The sequence below is a fragment of the Chiloscyllium punctatum genome, chromosome 49 (assembly GCF_047496795.1).
Source record: "Chiloscyllium punctatum isolate Juve2018m chromosome 49, sChiPun1.3, whole genome shotgun sequence".
Classification (NCBI taxonomy): domain Eukaryota; kingdom Metazoa; phylum Chordata; class Chondrichthyes; order Orectolobiformes; family Hemiscylliidae; genus Chiloscyllium; species Chiloscyllium punctatum.
This window is the reverse complement of record NC_092787.1, coordinates 15202105-15223731: the sequence shown is the minus strand read 5'-3', so window position 1 is coordinate 15223731 and position 21627 is coordinate 15202105. Positions and strand designations below refer to the sequence as shown.

Here is a 21627-nt window from a genome sequence, read left to right as displayed (position 1 = left end):
CTTGTTGCTGGGCAGTATTAGCTCCTTTCGTGATTGACTGTAAAATATGTTAACCCATTTGAAGTCTGTGAAAGATCTCTTGAAGGTTAGCTAAGACATATTGTGGATCTTGTGTTGTGATCATATATTATCCTCTTCACACCTTAATTTGCACCAATTTACACCTTTTTCTCTTTTACCACCATTAATAACTCTGTCTTTTGTGTTGGGCTTCTACACCATTTGCTTCCTTGTTCCTCCTCCACCTGTCAGAAGAATATAATAAACTTATTTTCAAACACCTTCCACTTCTGAGAAGTCCAATCAGACCCGAAATTTTCCCTTTCCACAGATACTGCCAGACTGTTGAGTTTCTCCAGCATTCTCTGTGTTTGTTTCAGATTTCCTGCAGCCACTGTATTTTGCTTTTGTATGTCAAATATTTTGTTAGATTCTATGAGAAACATGAATTCAGTGAAATGATAGCTAATCTCCTACTTTCTGGATTAGTGGTGCTGGAAGAGCACAGCAGTTCAGGCAGCATCCAAGTAGCTTCGAAATCGATGTTTCGGGCAAAAGCCCTATATCCTACCCCTTATATATTTTCCTAACACAACTTGATGGCCTTCATCCTGTGCTTAATTTGAAAAGGAGCAGTCAAATGAACTTCCTTTTCTTGATGCCATAGTTGAGAAATCAGCCATGGAGTACACTACTAATATCAATTGCAACCTTCATAAATCAGTAAATGCATTGGGATTCTTACAGTTCCATGTGTTACAAGATTAGCTTTATCAGAAACTTCATAAATAAGATGCATCAAAATTATCTGTGGGATAATGGCTAACCTAATCAGATTTTTTTTTGTTTCATATATTGTGAAAATGTCATGAACAGGCCTAAAGTGCAATATGTCTTATTAAAATGACTGCATTTTCTGTTCTCCTGTTTTCAGATTTTATTTGTTTGTCTGCTCAGTGTGCAATAAAGGACCCGAATATATAAAGCGCCTACCCCTTAGATGGTAAGTAGTAAAAAGGTAATCACCATCGACTTGCTGTTTCATTAGAAAGAGACAACTGGTAGTGGTTTAACATGAGAGTTATCACACCTCCATTGATGAGAGAGATTGAGATAGAGAATTCTTCTTGGTAACTTCAGCCAGTGTGGGAATTGAACCCACGCTGGTGTTACTGTGTAATCATAGACCAGCTATTGAGCTAACTGAGCTAACAAATCCCAGCAAGTAATGCAAAGGTATTTTGAAAGAATTATTTCTCTCTTAGTGTTTCCCACTACCTGGAGTGAACACAGCATAGAATGTGTTTGAACACCCAGTCATATGTGAAAGATAATCCCCAAAGAGCATAAAGAAAGACATAATCATAGATAAAGCAACTGTATTGAGATTGATGATGCTGAAAGCTGTAACAATGCTATGTGTGAACTATCCATTTACATAAAGCAGAAGTAATTGGGGACAATTTGCATGCTGTAGTTGTACACAATGAATTAATGGTATGATCAGAGGTACAACCAAAGGAATGCAACTGTATTTTTTTCTTGGTTAATGTTCCCTGTTTAATTAGCTTTTATTAATATTATATGACTGTATAAAAATATGTTTGGCTTTCAGTATGGAGTATTGTTAGAAAGGCTATTAAATGGGAAATTGAGTTTTACAATGAGTTAGCATGTCATCTTTTACTCGAACTTGAAGTTGTTAGGGATAAACGTCTTTTTCTCATTGCTGTTCTAGTGTCAGCTAAATTTGCTAACCCTAGCTCACTTTTGAATAGGCACAGCTCAACTACGAAACCACACAGAGCACCAATTGACAGTAAATCAGCAGTCTCGTGCAGTGCCACAATGAAATTCAGATGTGAGGAATGTAAATTCACAGTAGTGGATTTTGCAAGTTCTGTGCTTAGGCTGGCTCACAATATCAATTCAAAGTAAAAGAGTACTCTGATCTAAATTATGCCATATGTGCCCAGAAATGAGGGAAACAAAATTGTTTCAATTAGTGTAAAAATTCACCCATGTAAAATAAAAGTAAGGAGCAGGTAAAAATCTTCTCTAAAATGGAGGTTATTTACAAAAATGAAGTATGGATTTCCAATGCAGGTGATGGGTGCTCCGTTAAATGACTATCATAATCCATTTGCACATGTACAGTTATACCGTAATCTCATGCCAATTAATAGGGGGTGGGGGGAGTGGGGGAAGCTGCCTTTTAGCGAAGTTCTGAATAAGTCAATCTGACCACAACCAGTTCACTCTGGTAAAACCAGATTGAACATGAAGATGAGGCAGAGGTGGAGGTGATTGTCCATGATGAACCATGATGCAAAATCAATAATAAACTAAGATAATTCAATCAAGGATAATGGAAAACATTGAACAAAAATAGGAATGTTTTGCTTCTGAGAAGATCAGGGCAGGCTTGCTGATATAGATAATTATGCAGCTACCATAATTCTGTATTCTCTCTAGAAAGAAGGTAGTTCGATGCAGTAAGTCACCATTAAGCCATGAAATTATTATAAAGACATTATCAATGTTTTTAAAGTTACCTTTGTTGATTCCCCTTCCCCTGAGATGGCCACTGATGGGCAACAGAGATATTTCAGTGTAATGAAATCTTCTTGATGCATATCACGTTCTACATCAATTTCTTCTCAAAGCTGCATGACTTGTAGCAACTCTGTCCTGTAAAATTATGGCTTTATTGTTGCTAAAAGCCATTTCAGAAATCTGTTGCCTACGTTTAGGTTTTGAACTTTGCTGCTGGTTATGATATTCATTATGATCAATATATACAGGCCTCAATATTTCGTAGGGGTGTTCTCAAATAGAAATTGTTGGCTACCCACAGCAACTACATTTTAGCCATGTATTGCACACATAATACAGGCAAATGTACCACAGGTATATATTTGCACAAACACATTTTATCGTTCACTGCAAAATGTTGCAATCTTTTGTGGTCAACAATATTTGAAATTCAAGTTTGAATTTTTCTGTCCCAGTCCATTTCTGTGCAGCTTCCAGGTTTTCGTTGTTGCAAATGGTATCCTGGTGATGGCTGAGAACATTTAAATGGACAAAGAGACACACCAGACACCCCCCTCTCTCCCTCCGTTTGGAGAGACAAATGAAAATGCAGTAAATCCAGATGCCACATGCAGAAAGCTTCAACTACCCCATTTCCATATTTCTGATAACTGTACTGTCAGTAAATCATAAGGATATTTGGAAGCACTTAGTTCTTTTATTAAAATCTTGTCCTTTTGTTTTTAGGGTAGATGTCGTGCACCTTGTTTTGTACAATTTAGGGGTCCGTGGGAAAAAGAAATACTTTGATTTTGAAGAGGAAATATTAATATTTATTAATCAAAACTGGTTGAGCCTCCAGCTTGGAAAGGTAGGTCTGCATGTTACTGTAGAGCTGTTGTATAGTTCAGCACTCTCCTGCTCTGACAGAGGTACAAACAGTATTCTACATCAAAGAATTTTTCTAACATTAAAACTGGCTTGTCTCAAGCAATATTTGGAGAACTATTAGAAGCCTGTTGATGAGTGTTAAGTAATGAATCTTAGTGCTGGTATCTCTCATTTGAAACCAACTCATTTCAGGCTCTTAGACCTTAGAATGAAATTGTGAAATCAGAAGAACAATTATTCAAAAAGATGATCTAATGTGAGGTTCAATATAAAATTCAGACTCTGCAGAAACAATCATAATTGCCAGTACTTTTTAAAATACAGTCAGGGGTTATGACTTGGTTTCAGTAATTATAGAAAAGGCATTGAGAGCATTAATGAAGTTCTTAGTTTTATGATTACAAGTGTTTAATTGCTTTAAGAAACCTCAAATTGGTTGTCTTAGGACATTTTCAGTCAGGCAACCAACCTTTTGCCTCAGTATGCATCCCTCCAAATGGAACAACTGACCAGTTCTCCACTGGACTTTGCCCTGGTTTTATCTGTGGGTGGGAATCAGGCTGGGGGCATGTAGAGTTTTTTAAAAAAAGCATCAGCAAACCATGCAGTCCCCAAGTTTTATTTCTGTTCTTCCTGAACTGGGAGAGTATGAGAGTTGTGGTGATAAAATGTTCCCAATTCACTTAAACTACCAAACCGGTGCATAAAGATGAAGCACTAAATATCTTGGATACTGAAATCAATTCGAAGATTGCGAATTTTTTAACTTGCAATTAAATAAAAGGTAAAGTCACCATAGTCCTATCAGACCATGGGGCTGCTCTCTCATTAGAGAGAGAATTGATGGTGATTTAACTTGAGGGTTACCACGCCTCAGCCAGGGGCGAGAGGTTGAGAGGAGAGTCCTTCATAACAACCACATCTGGTGCAGAAATTGAATCCACGTTGTTGACATCACTGCATCGCAAACCAGCCATCCTGCTGTAAGGGGTACAATAGAATAAAAAGGCTTGATTTTAGCTCCTCCTAAATAGTTGGGTTTTGAAAGAGTTAAAAAATCAGACAAATGAAAAATAAATTCAAGAATAACAAAGTTCTGCACACTTGGTGAAAAACCTGCAATAGAAATACATTCAACCAGATTCAAGTTATTGTATTATTCCCTTTGGCCGCAGGTGACCATTTTGCAATGTTATTTAAAATTGTCTATTTAAATAGTGGATAACTTAAATTATTTGGCAACAAAGAGAAAAATCACTTTGAATTGTCAAGTATAGAAGTTACTATAATAATTAAACTATACAGTGGGTTTTGTGACAGGAGTGGTGAATGATGAAGTTAAAACCAAGTTCTGAAGCAGTTAATTAAAACAAACCTAATGTTGATATGAATGGCCAGAAAAATGGAGTACCTGACATTTTAGTGGTTTTGAAATGTTTCTGGTTACAATGCCACAGTTGAAGTTCGTTTGGGTTCAGTTCTGATGACTGTGTTGCAAAGAAAATTCATTTAAAGATACAATGAAAGGCAACAAAGATGACTCCCAAGTACAAAGGGAATGAGTTATGAGGGAAGGGAAAGTGAAATCCAGGCTGAATGTGTTAAATACCAGGAGATTAAAATATTGGCACAAAGGATGGGTGGGAGGGTGAACTGTGAAGAGGATACATAGATGTTGTGATTTGGATAAACTCAGTGAGCGGAAAAATACTAGCAGATGCAGTACAATGTGGACAAATATGAGTTATGTACCCAGAGAGTGGTATGCCAGTGGAATCTCTTGCACAGAAAGCAGTCAAAGCCAAAACATTATATGATTTCAGAGAGTTAAATATAGCACTTGGTGCTAAAGGGTTAAAAGGATCTAGGGGAGAAGCCAGATCAAACTGTTGATATGGATGATTAGTGATGATCATAATGAATAGTAGCGCAAACTCAAAGGGCTGAATGGCCTACTTATGCTCATATTTACTATGTTTCTGGGGGTAGGCAGTATCGAGTCATATACTTAATTCACACACCACAAGCTCCCAACATCACTGATTACTTGTGCCACATGTTAAAAAAAATTATAATGTGTGTGTATGTACACTAGCTGTCACCCAATTGTCCTATAATTAACATATCTTTTTCCTAGTTCCATTTGGTCTCTGCCATTCCTGACAGATCCTACTTGATGATAACAATAGTTTTCTTTTGGAACGTGATTCTCTATATTCCAGCCTAAAATGAAATTTAATCTTAATCATCAGCATTGAATTGAATTTTCCAGCTCTTGGTTAGCTCATGTACCCAGCATGCTGGGTGAGAGCGATATATTCATCTCAATTGAGTTAGTGAGGAAACTGTTGAGACAAAATGAGTGTGGTTAATAATTCTGTTGTCAAGTGTGGACCAAAAACATTTCTGTGTTAGTTCTGCAGCATTTTTTTTTTTAAAAAGATCAATAAAATTCCATTTACAGATTAAACTCTCTGGAGATGTTGTTGAAATATTGCAGTGTTTCAGTGCTGAATAAACACTGTTACTTCTCTTTAGCTGACAGAAACAACAGTGCTCGAACGAAAACAGCATCTCCTCAATGCTTTAAACAGCTACAAAAGCCGGTAAGACTTTATCTGTGCTTTATGTGTAACACTTAACACAATTGCAAATGCCCATCGATAGTTTATTAATTTGATTAATGAGAGACTTAATCATGAAAAGACCATGTGCAGTTCATTAAACTACTGCATGTCAATCTTGTGTCGTGAGAGTTCCTGTGGTAAAGTAGTAGTGACTCTACCTCTGAGCCAAGAAGCCTGAGTTTAAGTCCCATCTGCTCCAGAAGTGTTTAGTCGCAACTCTGAACAAGTTGTTAAATCATTTTTGCTTTTCATGAAGAACATTAGTTTACAACATATCTATTCGAACATATTTTATTAAGAACTTTGCAGTTTCTGTCCACATATTTCATTTCCTTCTCTCATTTTTCATGATGTTTTTTGCCTTAACATAAGATAGATTCATATAATGGCTATGATGTAGATTGAGACCATTAAGTGCATTGTTTCTGCAATTGCTTTGTGCAGGAGTATTCCATCTAGTCACATTTCCACATTCTTCACCCAGAGCTCTGCTGTCATTTTTTTCTCTGGATGATTGTTCAATTCTCCAGCACATGCTGAAGCAGTATATTCCAGATCCAAACCATGTACTCTGTAAAAGGTTTTTCTTTATTTTTACATGTCTTTTCTCTTTCCATTCACCATAAATTAGTGTCCTCTGATTCTGGATGCTTTCTGCATATCTAGCTTGTTCATATCCTTTATATTCTTTCCTAGAATGTAGCGCCCAAAGCTGGGCACAGTATCGCATTTGAAGTTGAACCAGTGTTTTATACAGATTTATCATAGCCACCTAGCTTCTGTACTCCACACCCCTATTAATAAAGTTCAGAATCCCATATACTTTATGAACTGCTTTCTCAAACTTTTCTGTCACTTCCATTAATTTGTGCATTTATAACCTTGGTCCGCATGCTTCTGAATCCCCTTTAGAATTGCACTCTTTATATATTAGGGTCCTCTCATTCTTCCTATTAAAATGAATCACTTCACACTTATTTACATTAAATTTCATTTGCCTGTAAATGCCACCAGCCTTGTATAATCATTCGAAGTTTTGTAACATTGAATGTTAATATGGCATTTTCGAACATAAACTGGTCCTCTAACAGTGTTTGCTTGCTGCAACCACTAAATGGTGCTGTAGCTCTACTGTCCTCTAGCATTATTTACTTTGTGAATAGGTTGTAGAACAGACCATTCAGAGACATAAGACATTCAGACATGCGAATGTTGGTATTACTGCATGAAGCACAGGTCTGGCCCATTCCCCCAAGTTTGTGCCATCTGAGCCATTTTCTATATCATCTGAAGGTCAAAGATGGACTATGTCCACAGGGACACCAGGTACAATGCTCTATACAAGCAGAAGGAGAAGAATGTACCCAACACTGCTCTCCCCTGATGATCACCTTTGTGTGTGGCTGCATCAAGCTGAGTGTAGATCCTAGGGAAACAAACACCAAGTGTCACTACCTATTGAAGTTCTACCTGTCTCCAGTGTTGTGACAGATGGATCTGGCCTCAGTGTTGTGGAGGGTGCTGTAGTTGGACTGTTCCATATCATCTGCCCCTTGTGAAAAAACTTGCAAAGAGAAACACCCTTCATAACAGGTCCATCAGGAAGTGGGTAGCATGTAGCAACTTTGAGATTCTGCTGGGAAAAGGAGCAGGTAGGTGCTGTTGTGGGTTCCTGAAGCAGGCTGTCAAGGTCATCCAGCAGAATGCCTCATTGCCAGAAGTTTCCAACAGGCACCAAGATGTACCTTAGCTGTGGTGAGAAGGGCACAGCCTGTGAGATCCTTCATGCACATCTGGACTCTGTGCACCACTGCATGCTGCATGATAGGTTGTGGGAGGTAGAAACTTTCACACATCTCATTCTTGAACATGCCTTTGCAAAGAAGGTCTGGAAAGAGGTGCTGTGTGTTTGTCGAGGATTTTCTTGAGCAGCTCTGTGACACAGGACTTGTGGTCCAGTACATGCACTGAGACAAACATGAACTGTGCCTGGAGGACCATCAACTTGATGAGTGACTCTCTTGGTCTGCCTGAATCTTGTTGGTCTTCCGATCTAAAGAGTTGGTCTCGATTGAGTGTTGTAGACTGGCCCATTCCAGTGTCCAGGACTACATGCTGAGGGACTCACTGAAGCCTGGGCAGCTGTTGCCAAGGTGCAATGGGGGAAGATCACCACCTAAGGTCTTTCTGCCAAGGTATAATGAAAGTCTGTTCAGTTTTCAGAACTTCTCCTTGCCTCAGAATGATTGTAAATAAGGTCTAGAATGAATAGGAAATGCCTTTTGATTTTTGCAACTGCTGGAATGTCAAATTCCAATGTTTGTTTTCTCATTTGTATGCAAAGACTGTACAGAACTGCTTTAGTACCTGTGTATGTACATAAAGATTTTGTTTATGAATGAAGTATATTTTTACAATAAAAAATTCAAATGTGTAACAGTTGGCATTGGGTTGATGGGGTGCAGTAATGGAAAAGAAGCTGATTGCTGTTTTAGTGTGCACTGGGGGGAGAATGACTGTGTTGCTGGAGAAAATAGAGAACTTAGCTGAAACCTGCATGAATACATAAAACAATAACATTTTATAAAGTACTTTTTAAAAGCAGATTTTCTGTTTATGTAATGTATTATTTTGGGTAAACGTTAATAATTATGAAATAAATGTTCGTGTAATGCTCTGTTTTTGCTGACATCTGGAGTCACAGTAATTTTCAGACATTAAAATAGGGTCACATCAGCAAATAATTTGGGAAGTACTGACACAGGGTTACAAATCAAAGTAGCAAAATATTTAAACGCACCCTAGTGTTGAGAAAGGGCCAGTTGAATTGAACTTGCTTAATTAGGTGTAACCAGTCCCCTATGTTGTGCAGTCTATCACACGGCTGCTTATGCATCACATCATAATGGAGAGTTAAGACTTCTGTCTGGAATGGTACCCTTCTTCTATTTGAGGCATTCAAGATGCTTTGGATGATTAATTGAATAGAAATAGTGTGCAAAGATATGGGAGAAAGCAGGAGATTGGCACTAAGTAATGATAATTATTTGACGAGCTGGTGCAGGCACAGTGGGCTGAATGGCTGTAACAATTCTGTAATTCTGCTATCATTCATGACCGTACAATATAAAGAAAAATCACACTTCTGCTGGTGGGACAACTTTTGAATATTCAATTAATCACTTAAATACTAGAACATTCGATTAGAAAAATGATCAGTTAACACAGACCTAATTAGTTAATGTTTCTGTCTTTCATATTTAGAATGTATTGTTGTAGTACAATCAAATTTACCAGAGCGAGGAGAAAATAAGTTTAATGACAATTCTGAATCAAAGCCTTTGCTGAGTTTTATTATATTGTACCTCACTGATTGATGTGAGGATATGAATTTGAAGGAATAAATTAAATCCCAGAAAATATCTCCATGTCACATAAATGATTGCAGAACTTTAAAATGACAACTAAAACCTTCATTCTGACTCACAATTATTAAACCCATCCCTTGAGATGTGGAAGTATTTGGCAAGGCTAATCCCAATATAAAAGCAAAATATTGCAACTGCTGGAAACCTGAAATAAAAATGAAGTGCTAGAGAAGCTCAGCAGTTCTGTGGAAGGAGTGACAGAGTTAGTGTTTCTAATCCGTTATGACTCCTCTTCAGAACCAGATTCTTCACTTCAAGAGCTTCAGTTCTGAAAAGCAATTGTATCAGACTTGAAATATTAACTCCGTCTCCCTCTGCACAGATGCTGCCACACCTGCTGGGATTGTCATTATTTCAGGCTATTGCTAATCTCTGGTTAATTTTGGAACACTTCTCCCCTTCATGCAAAGTAAAGAACAAATATGCTATTTAAAAATGAAGGGAATGTTTCACTAAGAAGCCTCCTTCACTGACAGTTTAGAATTTAAATTGCTAGAGGTCATTTTTGCAATTACTATCTGGTGTTAGAAGGGAGATTGTTCACTTTGTGTGGTTTAATCCAAAACCCATTTGCAGCTTCTGAACTTGTGCATATTATAAAATTGAGTTCATCCTCACTTAGAAGTACTGTATCACATATTGGTTGGCTCCATGCTTTCACTTAGTGAGATGTTGACTCACTATCGGTTCAAAGGTATCAGTTCAAAGCTGGGAGTCTATTGGCTTGTTACCTGGGCTTCTGTAGTGAAAATCAATAGAGAGACACTGTCAGCAGTGTAGGGACAAGCCTACAGACTGCATTCGCAATCAGAGATAGAATAGTGGCATAGCGAGAGGGAAGAAAGATAAATGACTGTTGACAAGAAGTTTCACATTGATTGTATTCAAAGACTGAATTTTCGTTCTATTGTATGTTCACTAATAAACATCTGGATTACTCTCTTGCAAAGAATTTCATGAAGTTTATTCATGTGAGAAACACCATAATTTTTACATTGCTAACACAGTAACTGTGTTAGAGGGGAAGGTGGGTACAGTGACTGTGTTAGAGGGGAAAGTGGACACGGTAACTGTGTTAGAGGGGCAAAGGTGGCTACCGTACCTGTGTTGGGGGGGAAGGTGGGTACAGTAACTATGTTAGAGGGAAGGTGGGGACGGTAACTGTGTTAGAGGAGGGAAGGTGGGCACGGTAACTGTGTTAGAGGAGGGAAGGTGGGCACGGTAACTGTGTAAGAGGGGGGAAGGCGGGTACAGTAACTGTGTTAGAGGGGAAGGTGGGCACAGTAACTGTGTTAGAGGAGGGAAAGTTGAAAGTATGTTAATGTTATGATGTCTATTGGAGTCCAAACTAAAGGGAATCCCCAGGTTGATAAGAGGGCTTTAATGTATTAACCTTTTGTGTTAAAGGTTTATCTGTGGTAAAGAAATTAAAAAGAAAAAATGTATTTTCCGCCTCCGTACTCGAGTACCTCCAGTTCCTCCGAATATTATTTTGCCAGAGAATATTGGCCAGTTGACTGATAGTGCTTCCAACGAGATCAAGAGAAGGGGGAAGAATATGTTGGTGTTTGCACCTAAGTATGGGTGAGTACAGAGCATGTTTACAGACTGACTATGCTGTAGGTACATGATTTCGAATAAATATGTTAGGTTGCTGAAAAATCATGATTGGAGTAAATGCCCAGTGTCTTTAGTCATGATAATATAATAACTGTTGAGACTGACCTCAGTTTATTATAGCCAGTACCTGACGTTAGGATGGTTGCATCTAGTATTTACTTGCCTTTGACTCAGTCTTGTTTGTGGTGTTACAGTCCCCTACCAGAAGTGCCTCAACCTCGCAGGCGGAGGCTTCCGTTGAAGTGGGGGATGAAATGCAAGAAGTCAAACTGGTTTCTGCAGGATGCTGTTCCAGAGGTTAGTTACATTCTGTCTTGCTTCAGCTAAGAATGGGAAAAACCCTTCTGTATGAAAGCCAATAATTGTAACCAGTAAATCAAGTTTATTCTGCTGCAAAACCCTGGATGCAGTGTGGAAATGTTGGTGACACAAACAACATGGAGTCTTTAACCATCCTTTCTCAGTTATCTCATGGTTAATGTCAGTCCCTTGGTGAGGGTGCAGAGAAGAATTACGAGAAATTTACCAGGAATGTAGAACTTCAGATAGGTCAAGAGAAACTGAGATTACAGCATGAAAGGCCAAGGGGAGATTTAATGGACCTGTTTATAATTATGTGGGGTTTTGGTAAAGATGAAGAAAGCAATTTGATTGGAGGTTAACTTAGCCAACAGATTGGTTTCACAAAAAGGCTTGAGATTTATTGTCTGAAAGAGAATCAGATATTATTTGAAAATATTCAGAGCTCTGGGGAAGGAGCAGGGGTTAGTCTTTGCAAGAAAAGACTCACCAAGGGCCCTTTGACAACACCTTTCAAATATAGAAAATAGGAACAGGAGTAGGCCATTCAGCCATTTGAGCCTGCTGCACCATTCGTTATGAACATGGCTGATCATTCAACACAAACAGTATGTTCCTGCTTTCCCCCATATGCTTTGATCCCTTTAGCCTCAAGTGCTAAAAAGGGTTTAGAAGGATATGCTGGCAAATGGGACTAGATTAACTTGGGACATCTGATTGGCATGAACAAGTTGGACCGAAGGGTTTGTTTCTGTGCTGTACAACTCTATGATTCTATATCTAACTCCTTGAAATCATAGTTTTGGCCTCAACTGAGTGACCTGTGACCTTGATCATCTAGAAGAACGAGAACAGCAGCTGCATAGGAACACCACCACCTCCAAATTCCCATCCAAGCCACATGCCCTTTTGGCTTGGAAATATATTGCCATATCTGCAATGTCAGATGGTTGAAATCCTGGAACTCTGTCCCCAGTGGAACTGTACTGACACCAAATGGACTGCAGTATTTCAGCAACTAGCCACCGCCATGTCGAGGGCAACTGGGGATGAAATATTGGTCTTGACAATGTTATGATACAAAGGTGAACCTTTTCTGTTAATTCAGCTAAACACCCAGAAAAGCTCGCCTTGCCTCATAATCTGTTAAAATATGAGTGACAGAGAGTTCCCAAATTCCACTATTTCAAGAAAGTAACATCAATTTATTTTCTTGCTCTAAAAGTGAACATGAACCAAAAAATCTATTCACAAATCTAAGCCCCCGCTTCTCTTAATTGTTTACTCTCTGACTCCAAATCTATAACAATATGCTGTTCCAATAAGACACTTATTAAAATTAAATTAGCTTAATCTCGTAGTCTTTGTCTTTTCCACTATCTTCAGTTTTCCAGCTGCTAATCTCCCTGGATCGTCTTCTTTATTTGTACTGCGAATAGGCTTTACATGAAAAAGTACCTTTGATAGAGAGTGTTTTCTAATTTCTTTGAGAGCAAGATGTTAGATGGGCAATTAGTTCTCCAGCAGTTTCTCTCTCTACAGCAGTTGCTCTCTGACGAATTTTCAAATTGTCCACATTCTTATATCCCCCAACATTGGATCGTCTCATTTTAGATTAGATTCCCTACAGTGTGGAAACAGGCCCTTTGGCCCAACACGTCCACACTGACCCTCCGAAGAGTAACCCATCCAGATCCATTTCCCTCTGACTAATACACCTAACACTATGGGCAATTTAGAATTCACCTGACCTGCGCATCTTTGGGAGGATACCGGAGCACCTGGAGGAAACCCATGCAGACACGGGGAGAATGTGCAAACTCCACACAAACAGTCGCCCAAGGCTAGAATCAAACCTGGGTCCCTGGTGCTGTGAGGCAGCAGTGCTAACCACTGAGCCACCGTGCCACCCATTGGTTCGATGTTGGCAAAATAGTAAATTCAAACTTGATTAGGTTTTAATATCCTATGGAATAATTTAAACTGGTTAAATTTGAATTGCCGTCAAAACAGCAATCAATACTCAGGTATTCATTTCACAGCGAAAGGTTGCATATTTTCAACTTTCTAGTACAGTCTGGTACTGCCATTCAGTCATATACACAGATGATTGTAATCTCTAAGTTCAGAACAGCATTCTCTCACTCTTAAAGGTATAGTACACGCCTTCATAACAACAGTGATGCTCAGATTACCTGAACAAGTAAAGCAAATCAAAGGGCCAGGTGGATCATCCTTTATACTGGACTGTGTGGTTTAACTTCTTTTAGCATTTTGGCAAATTGTATTCTCTGTGCTCTTGCAGAAAGTGCATTCCCTAAATTTATTTACAAAAGGATGTTGTACAATGCTGGCAGGCAGACAGCAGAAAGCACGCTGGGCTTTAGTGCAAAAGAGTGGTTGCCATAAGTTAGTCTGTGACCTATGATGAGCTAATGGTTGATTGTACCTCTCTGTGCTGTAGCCTGAGGTAATCCTTTGCTCCTTCCATACCTAACCCCGATGTGGAGAAATTTAAAGGGGAGAACGCAGTGGCTTCAGAATTTTACAGAAATGGTGTGAGTAAAGTCAAAGGAAGTCTGACAAAAGTCAGGGACTCCGAGTTCCCCACTTGCATTGGGTCAGTCCATTTTCCACTCAGTTTCCAGCTTGATAAGCACCTTGGAATTGGGAAACAGCCAGTGATCAGTAAGAGGGAGGAATGAGGCCAGAAATCTGGATGGGGGAAGACCACAGTTACCTGAGTGGGGGCACTCCTGCTTCTCTTCCCCTTAACCAAATGTTCCAAAAGCCCATTTTACTTTGGGAAGATGGTAGGTCCCTGCTTTGTTTTACTGCCGAGTTTCCTGATTCCCTGGAAACCCATGCAGCACAAGACAATGTTATACTTGCCTCTAATTGCACTGTATAACCAAATTTAAAAATATTAATAAATCTGTTGCCTTTTCATGGTGGGATAGTTTGATACCCAATATTCACCCAAAGCATTGGTTGTGTGTTGGGGTTGTGCAACTAGGTTCTTAAACTTTGACCATTTTTTTTCCTGTCTGTCACCGGGGCTTGGATCAAGGATATGGAGTAAAGTTCCAGAAGCCGTGGGAGCCCATTTGCAACATAGCACTGAAAGTGACCATGAATCCAAAGAACTGTGGTTTCTGTAAATCAGAAACAAAAACAAAAATTGCTGGAAAAAAGTCAGCAGGTCTGGCAGCATCTTTGGAGAGAAGGCAGAGTTAAGGTTTCAGATCCACTGACCTGTCTTCACAACTCTCTGAAGAAGGGTCACTGGACCTGAAACATTGGCTCTGCTTTCTCTCCACAGATGCTGCCTGACCTCCTGAGTTTTTCCAGTAATTTCTGAAGGCAGCAGTGACTGTGTCACTAGAACCAATGTTCTGATTAAAGCACTTCGTTTATGAGAGTTAACGACAATATCCTTGATATGACAGAGTGATGGCAGCAATAATTGATTTTATTTTAAATGTACATGGGAGTTCTTCTGAAACTAGTTCGTAGTTTGACTTTGGCCATTGCAGAAAGCAAGAACAGGAAGGTGTATGGTGGGGCACCCGATATTCTCCTCATGATTAAATGATGGAACGAATAGATGTTGATGATCAGACATAAATGTCTGAAACTCTACATTTTCTTTGGTATCCAGCCTTTGCTTTAGGGAATGCATTGATGGCTTGAGCTTGACTTGCTGATAGTGGGATTGTCTCTGCCTCTGACTGTATTACCAGATTTGACCCCATAATGAGGAGAAAAGACCAGAGAGTGTGCAATGTAGAGAGGTGGAGAGAGGGGTCAGAAGGAGCCTACTGACCAATATTACCCATTTATGCCAAATTACCACCTTCCCTGCTGTAAATTCAATCAAGTCTACTAGAAAGACTGCATCCTTTGGTTGATGTTAAACTGAGGCCCTGTCTCTTAGGCGAAGTGAACTTTAAAGATTCCAAGGCACTAACTGAAGAAGATTGCAGAGGTCTTCCATTGACCAACTAAATTTCTTCCCTCGCTCATAGTACCAGAAATTGGTTCTTCGTCTCGTTGCTAATTGTAGGACTCTATCAGCAAAAAATGGCAATCACAGCATGTGTAAAGTAATGCACTGCATGAAATATTGACATATTTCCAAACGATGAGGTTTTTAATAAGTTTTGATTGTAATTGTAATAATTTGCAAATAACTATCCCATTGTTGTTCATAATTTGACTTTTTTCCATCTGTAGAATGACTTCTCAACCGCTGAAAGTGCCAGCTACCATTTGGCGAACATTTTTGACTTTACTGTAGATGACATTCAGAGTTTGAAAAGGTGAGTGAGTTCCCAACTGAACAGGTTGTATGTTGGAAAAGGTCTTAGACGTGTGCATGGGGTGAAAGGACAGGATGAAACTTCTGAGGACAGGCTCCAAAGCTGCTTCCAGCCCTGCAGCTTTGTTTCCCCGAAGCCAACCAATAGATAAGAGCAGCCTTGCCAGAACGGGTGGATAAGGCGGTCACATGGCATACAGCAAGCTTGCCTTCACTGGCCAGGGCATTGAATATAAAAGTTGGCAAGTTATGTTACAGCTGTACAAAAATTTAGTTAGGCCACATTTGTGCAGTTCTGCTTGAACACTGCCAGAAGGATGTGGTTGCTTTGATGAGGGTGCGGAGGTTTACCAGGACATTGCCTAGCCTGGAGAGTTTTAGCTATGGCGAGAGGTTGGATAAACTCTTGATTGTTTTCACTGGAAGGACTGAGGCTGAGGGGCACCTGATGTAGTCGACAAAATTGGGAGATATAGACAGGGTAGATAGTCAGAGGCTTTTTCCCAGGGTGGAAAGGTCAATTACAAGAGGGCACAGGTTTGAGGTGAGAGGGGGAAAGTTTAGGGGAGACGTGCATGGTAACGTTTTTCACAGAGCATGGTAGATGCCTGGAATGCACTGCGAGTGGAAGTGGTGGAAGCAGGCATATTAGCCACGTTTAAGGCATATCTTCATAGACACGTGGGAGGCGAACAGAGGGATAGAAACTGTGCATGGACAAGATGTAGCAGATCTAAATAAGGATTAGAATTGGTGCAGACTCAGTGGGCTGGAACGCCTGCTCCTGTGCTGTATTGACTTGTATAATAGCTATTCAGATATTCTCTCTTTTGTCCTGGGCAAGATTCTCACTTCTGATCATTACTGCCCTATAAGTTCTGGCAGAGCTGGTCTTTGAGATGCATCACCATCTCCTGGCCTTATAAAAACCTCTGTCTTTGTGATTGTTTCTTCTCTGTCTAGATTTAACTCCTGTCATTTCTTTACCTGCTTTCAGTGATCGTTCTGAGGGAACCTTTTACTCTGACTTAGACTCGACAGATGCAGCAAGTACATCTGGCTCAGCCTCAACAAGTTTATCCTGTGACTCTCTGTAAGTCCAATGTTGTGATTCAGAATCATTTACTTGTGTACAAATCTGCCACCGAGTCTTTGTTTTTGTGCCTAATTACAGAAAGAACCCATAGAAAACAGGCAGTAAGAATTTTAATCAAAAATGGCACATTGCATTAGAGCTCAGGCACAACTGGGTTTGAAGAGAGAGTTCCTAAAGAGCTACACAACTGTATCTTAACCTGTCTGCAGTAAAAGCAAAAAAGCTGCAATTGTTAGAAATCTGAAACAAAAATAAAAATTGCTGAACAGGTCAGGAAGCATCTGTAGAGAGAAAAACCGAAGTAAAGTTTCAGATTTGTGAATTTTTATTATTTATTTTCGTGACTTTCCTTGTTCTGTTTTATTTTCTTGCTTTTAGAAAGACTATGGGGAGCCGTAAAAGGAAAGCACCAGTAGAGTATTCACTGAGCAACAGAAACAAACAGAAGAAAGGCATTTATAATCATCCAGAGAATGGAATGGATCAGACGGAACAATCTGTGGATAATAATTACATTAATGGCCACACCTTTGAAAGTATGAGTGATGATGAAACCTCCCTTTCCCATCTTAAGTCCTCGATCACTAATTACTTCGGTGCTGCAGGAAGGCTGGCTTGTGGTGAAAAGTTCCAGGTGCTTGCTCGGAGAGTGACTTTAGACAAAAAAGTGCAGTACCTGGTAGAATGGGAAGGTGCCACTCCCTATTGAATTGAATCACAATTGGGATTCCATTTAGTCTGCTTAGCAACAAGCAGACCAGAGCTGAGCAAGCGTCTATAAACTGCCTCCTGAAGTTTTTTTTTGAAAAAATTACAATAAACTACAGCAGAGTCACCTTAGTTTCCAGAAACAAACATTCAATTGAAGATATGAGATCTTATTAGGTACCTGCTGTACTAATATATTGTTTTTATGAATGGTACAGATGAGGCTTTCTGCTGCTGTTGGTAGTTAAATTTTACATAGTAAGTATCTGGTTGAAGAACATTTCCAGAACATTCTAACTATCCAGTGGCAATGAATGAGCGATGCAATAGTGTTATCGAGCTGTGCACGTGATTTGCTATCTCTCAAGTCAGCAGCAATGAAACTGTCTGTTTTGTTACATCAAGAAAGTGGAGTTGATGTAGAAATTCAGTCATGATTGGATTGAATGATGAAGCAGGCTTGACAGCTGTTTATTTTACTGCTGCTGCCATTTCTTAACTATCAATACTCAATTTGGATTGTTTTGCTGATGTTGATGTCACTGGCTAATGACTTGGTTTGCCACCCTGAGAATCCGTCGTAAAAATTTGATTATAGAGGAGGTTTTATGCATTGGGATGGACATTAGGCAATTCGGTTGCAAGTGACTGAAAAGTTAGGTTGAGATGTGAATGTTTTGATTCTACAGATTTAAGCGGCAACGTTTGATGTTGCAGTGAGTGGAGATTTGTGTCGTATACTGAGAATGTTTGGAAAAGTGGAATTAAGCCTTCGCAAAGTTGATTTTACATAGGCTCCACTGAACCTGCTGCACTCTTAACTCCTTTTTATTAATACATTTCCATACACATCTTTGGTTTAGAACTATCCCAGCTCATTATGTAGCCAGTTGCTATGTAACTGATCAAACTACAAGTAGCTTTTGAAAGTCTTTTGTATTTTCCCAGAGCTCTACTGCTTACATCTTCCTATTAGCCAGCTTTGCTAAAAGTTTTATTTTTGGCAAAAAGAAAACCTTGTTTATTAGATTGAAATATCTCGCTTCAGCGGATGACGTGATATTTAGTTGAGTCTTGCTGCTCTGGAGTGCCCTGTGCCAGGGTACCAACATGTTCCTTGTTGGGACAGGAATTTCCAAAATGGAGAATATATAAATTTTTATGCTTGAGAGAATGTGAATGGACGGATATTTAAGCTGCTGCTCTTGCTGTGTGAGTTTGTCTTATTTGTGTAGAAGTCACATGCCTTGCAGTTTTTACTCTTTTTGAGAAAAGGCTCGACATTCCTCTGCCAACAGTGTAATTGTAAAGGGCTGAAACTTGTTTCTTTTCACTTCCAAGTTGCTAACTGTGACATTGTGTGCAGGTCACACTGTGTTAGGTTATTTCTTCTGTTGCCTTCCTTTGGTTGGGAATTTACTTTGTCACTTCACTTTTGTTCCTTCAAAGGTTTTGTTGGCAGGCACTTTAACTTGTGTGTTAGGTTTTGACAGACCTTGAGGAGCCAAGTCCAACTCTCCCAACTTTACCAAGTGTCCTGTATCTCCACCATTTGAAACATTGAAAACAGTGTGGAGGCATGGCACAGCACTTCAAATACTTCAGCTTCAAAAACAAAGTAGACTCTGACTAAAACAAAGATGTGGAGTGGGGAAACCATTTTAAGCAATCCATCGTTTGGGAAACTGACAGGACTGTCAATGATCTTCCCTTTTTTAGGTGAGTTTCAGCAGGTTCTTTTAGTCATAGAGTCATGGAGATGTACAGCACAGAAACAGACCGTTCAGTCCAACTGGTGCATGCTGACCAGATATCCTAAATGAACCTAGGCCCATTTGCCAGCATTTGGCCCATATCCTTTAAACCTTTCCCATTCACATACACATCTAGGTGTCTTTTAAATGTAGTCATTGTACCAGCCTCCACCACATCCTCTGACAGTTCATTCCATACACACCACCTTCTGTCTGAAAAAGATGCCCCTTAGGTCCCTTTTAAATCCTTCCCTCTCACCTTAAACCTATATCCTCTAGCTTTGAACTCCCCTACCCTTAGAAAAAGATCTTGACTATTTACCCTTTTATTGCCCCTCATGATTTTATAAACTTCTTTCAAACCCAGGGAGCAAAGTTTGCAGTAGAGCAAAGTTTTACAAAACCTTTGAGGACCGATTCGGAGGCAGGAATACTGGCAAGAGGAGGTCAGTGGGTGGTATGCCCCCTGCTGTATTGCCACTTTGTCAGGCATGGGAAAGAGAGCTCGCTTGCTCAGAGCCCAGTGAACCACCTAAGTAGTTGAATTAAGGGCCTGTTGCTGCCTCTGTTTGCATTTTACTGATGCAGTGGAGGTGACCTCTGTGAGCAGGTAGACCCTTAGGTAAACTCAGCTGCCCTCCTGGGGCAAGGCAGCTCTTTCGGTCCAGGGCTGATAATACACTCCAGCGCCTGTGATGCTCCGTGTTCACAGAAGGCTTAAAGTGTATGACTGGATACTGCATACTCCTTTCCCATGGACATCAGGATATGGATAGGCAGGTAGTCATCCCTAATGACCCCCTATGTGGCCTGGCCACATCCGGCTGCAGGGTTGTGCTGAGCTCCTCTGATCTGCCTATCCTTCCCCTCTTACCCATGTTCTCCCAAACAGTACCGCCGCCACCACCCCCCCCCCCCCCCCCATGCCTCCATCTCTGGCAGCAGGACCCTGTCTTTTCCAAGTATCCCTGCTTATACCTCAGCTTATGTGAACACTTTCTGGCAGGAATCACAGGATTGCAATCAGGAGAAAGAATCAGATTGCATTTGCTTTAATTTCGACCCCTGGAATTCCAAAACCAAATGTAATGTGTCTCACAGCCAACTGTGGCTGAGAACCCCACAAAAACAAGGATCAAACTGGGGACATTTCTCTTCTGCCTGAGTCAGCTCCACACTATCTATGCACTAACGATCAGAGCAGTCGTGGGAACTGAACCTGTTTCACGAATTCCCTTCTGCAGACAGGTGCAGAAAGGCTGTGCACTTTGAAAACTGCAGAAATTCTGCTTGATCTCAAAAGTTGAGCTTTAATGTCTTTGAATGTACCAACCCATGTTCCAAATGCAATTCTTGGATGCTATAGTTATTATTGATAATCAAAGTGTATGATATATATTGTCATGGTAAAGTGTTGCTAAAGATGTTATGGTCCCATGCAGCTTAAAAATTAAAACGGTTGTATGAACTCTTAAGTTAGTTTGAAAGAAAACTAGTGTGTTTCAACCAGATTAAAGGTGTCGGTGAATTGTCGTTTTCTCTCAATTAATACAGAGGTATTTTTATTGTGAAAAACCTAGTTCTTTCTCTGAATTGATCTGAGTGGGATTGAAATTGACATCAATGACCAATCACTCAAATCATGTTTTCAAGAAAACTGGCAAGTTAATTTTTAAAAATGCTGTTCTTGATAATATCTTGCTTTAAGTCTCCAATGGAGAAAGATCATCTTCTTAACGTTGACTGTGGCCAAAACAAAACACAATAATTTTAGTGGCTCTTTCATGTGTGCAATTTGGAGGTTAATTTGATTCTGATTTTAGACTCCATAGAATAAGCCTTGCTAGCCAAAGACTTGGTGTTTTTGTGGCTTTATTTTTCGATAGACAAAAGATTTTTTTTTAAAATTACCAATAAATTCTATGGCAATGAGGGAGCGAAACTGGTTTTGATAAGGAAACAGGAGCTAGTGAAAAAGCTGCTTGAGCTACATGCCCTAATTCACTTTTAATAAGTGGGGTGTGATGGAAGACATTTCGTCTGTTTGTTATCCCTAGTTTTGGATTATGACCCAGTAGTAACAGGTTTGAAAGGAATGTCTATCTGATAAAGACCAGTAGGAACCTTTACATTAGAACTTGCACACAGGCGGAGGAAATTGGAACTTAATTTTACCTGTTTGTATGGACAGAATGCACCTACAAAGTGTCAGTTTTGTGGATCAATACCTTACTCTGCTAAAAGGCCTGATAAAGCAGATCCAGAACCAGGGCCTGTTCAGATGTGGGATGACAACATGCTGCCGGATATGTGCTCAACAATGGGCTGAAACGAGTTCAGTATCCCA

General features: G+C 39.7%; 1 protein-coding gene across 2 annotated transcripts in view; it reads left to right on the top strand.

Annotated features, from left to right (window-relative positions):
• phf19 (PHD finger protein 19) overlaps positions 1 to 20197 on the top strand; it is a 43104-nt gene extending 22907 nt beyond the window's left edge. For both annotated transcript variants that reach the window (XM_072565918.1, XM_072565919.1), the window contains 8 exons: positions 935 to 1003; positions 3283 to 3406; positions 5965 to 6032; positions 10889 to 11065; positions 11296 to 11398; positions 15638 to 15723; positions 16720 to 16815; positions 17197 to 20197. In XM_072565918.1, the coding sequence (XP_072422019.1) occupies positions 935 to 1003; positions 3283 to 3406; positions 5965 to 6032; positions 10889 to 11065; positions 11296 to 11398; positions 15638 to 15723; positions 16720 to 16815; positions 17197 to 17527 (1054 nt within the window). In that variant the 3' untranslated portion in view covers positions 17528 to 20197. The remainder of the gene's footprint in view (positions 1 to 934; positions 1004 to 3282; positions 3407 to 5964; positions 6033 to 10888; positions 11066 to 11295; positions 11399 to 15637; positions 15724 to 16719; positions 16816 to 17196) is intronic.
• Positions 20198 to 21627: the final 1430 nt, after the last annotated feature.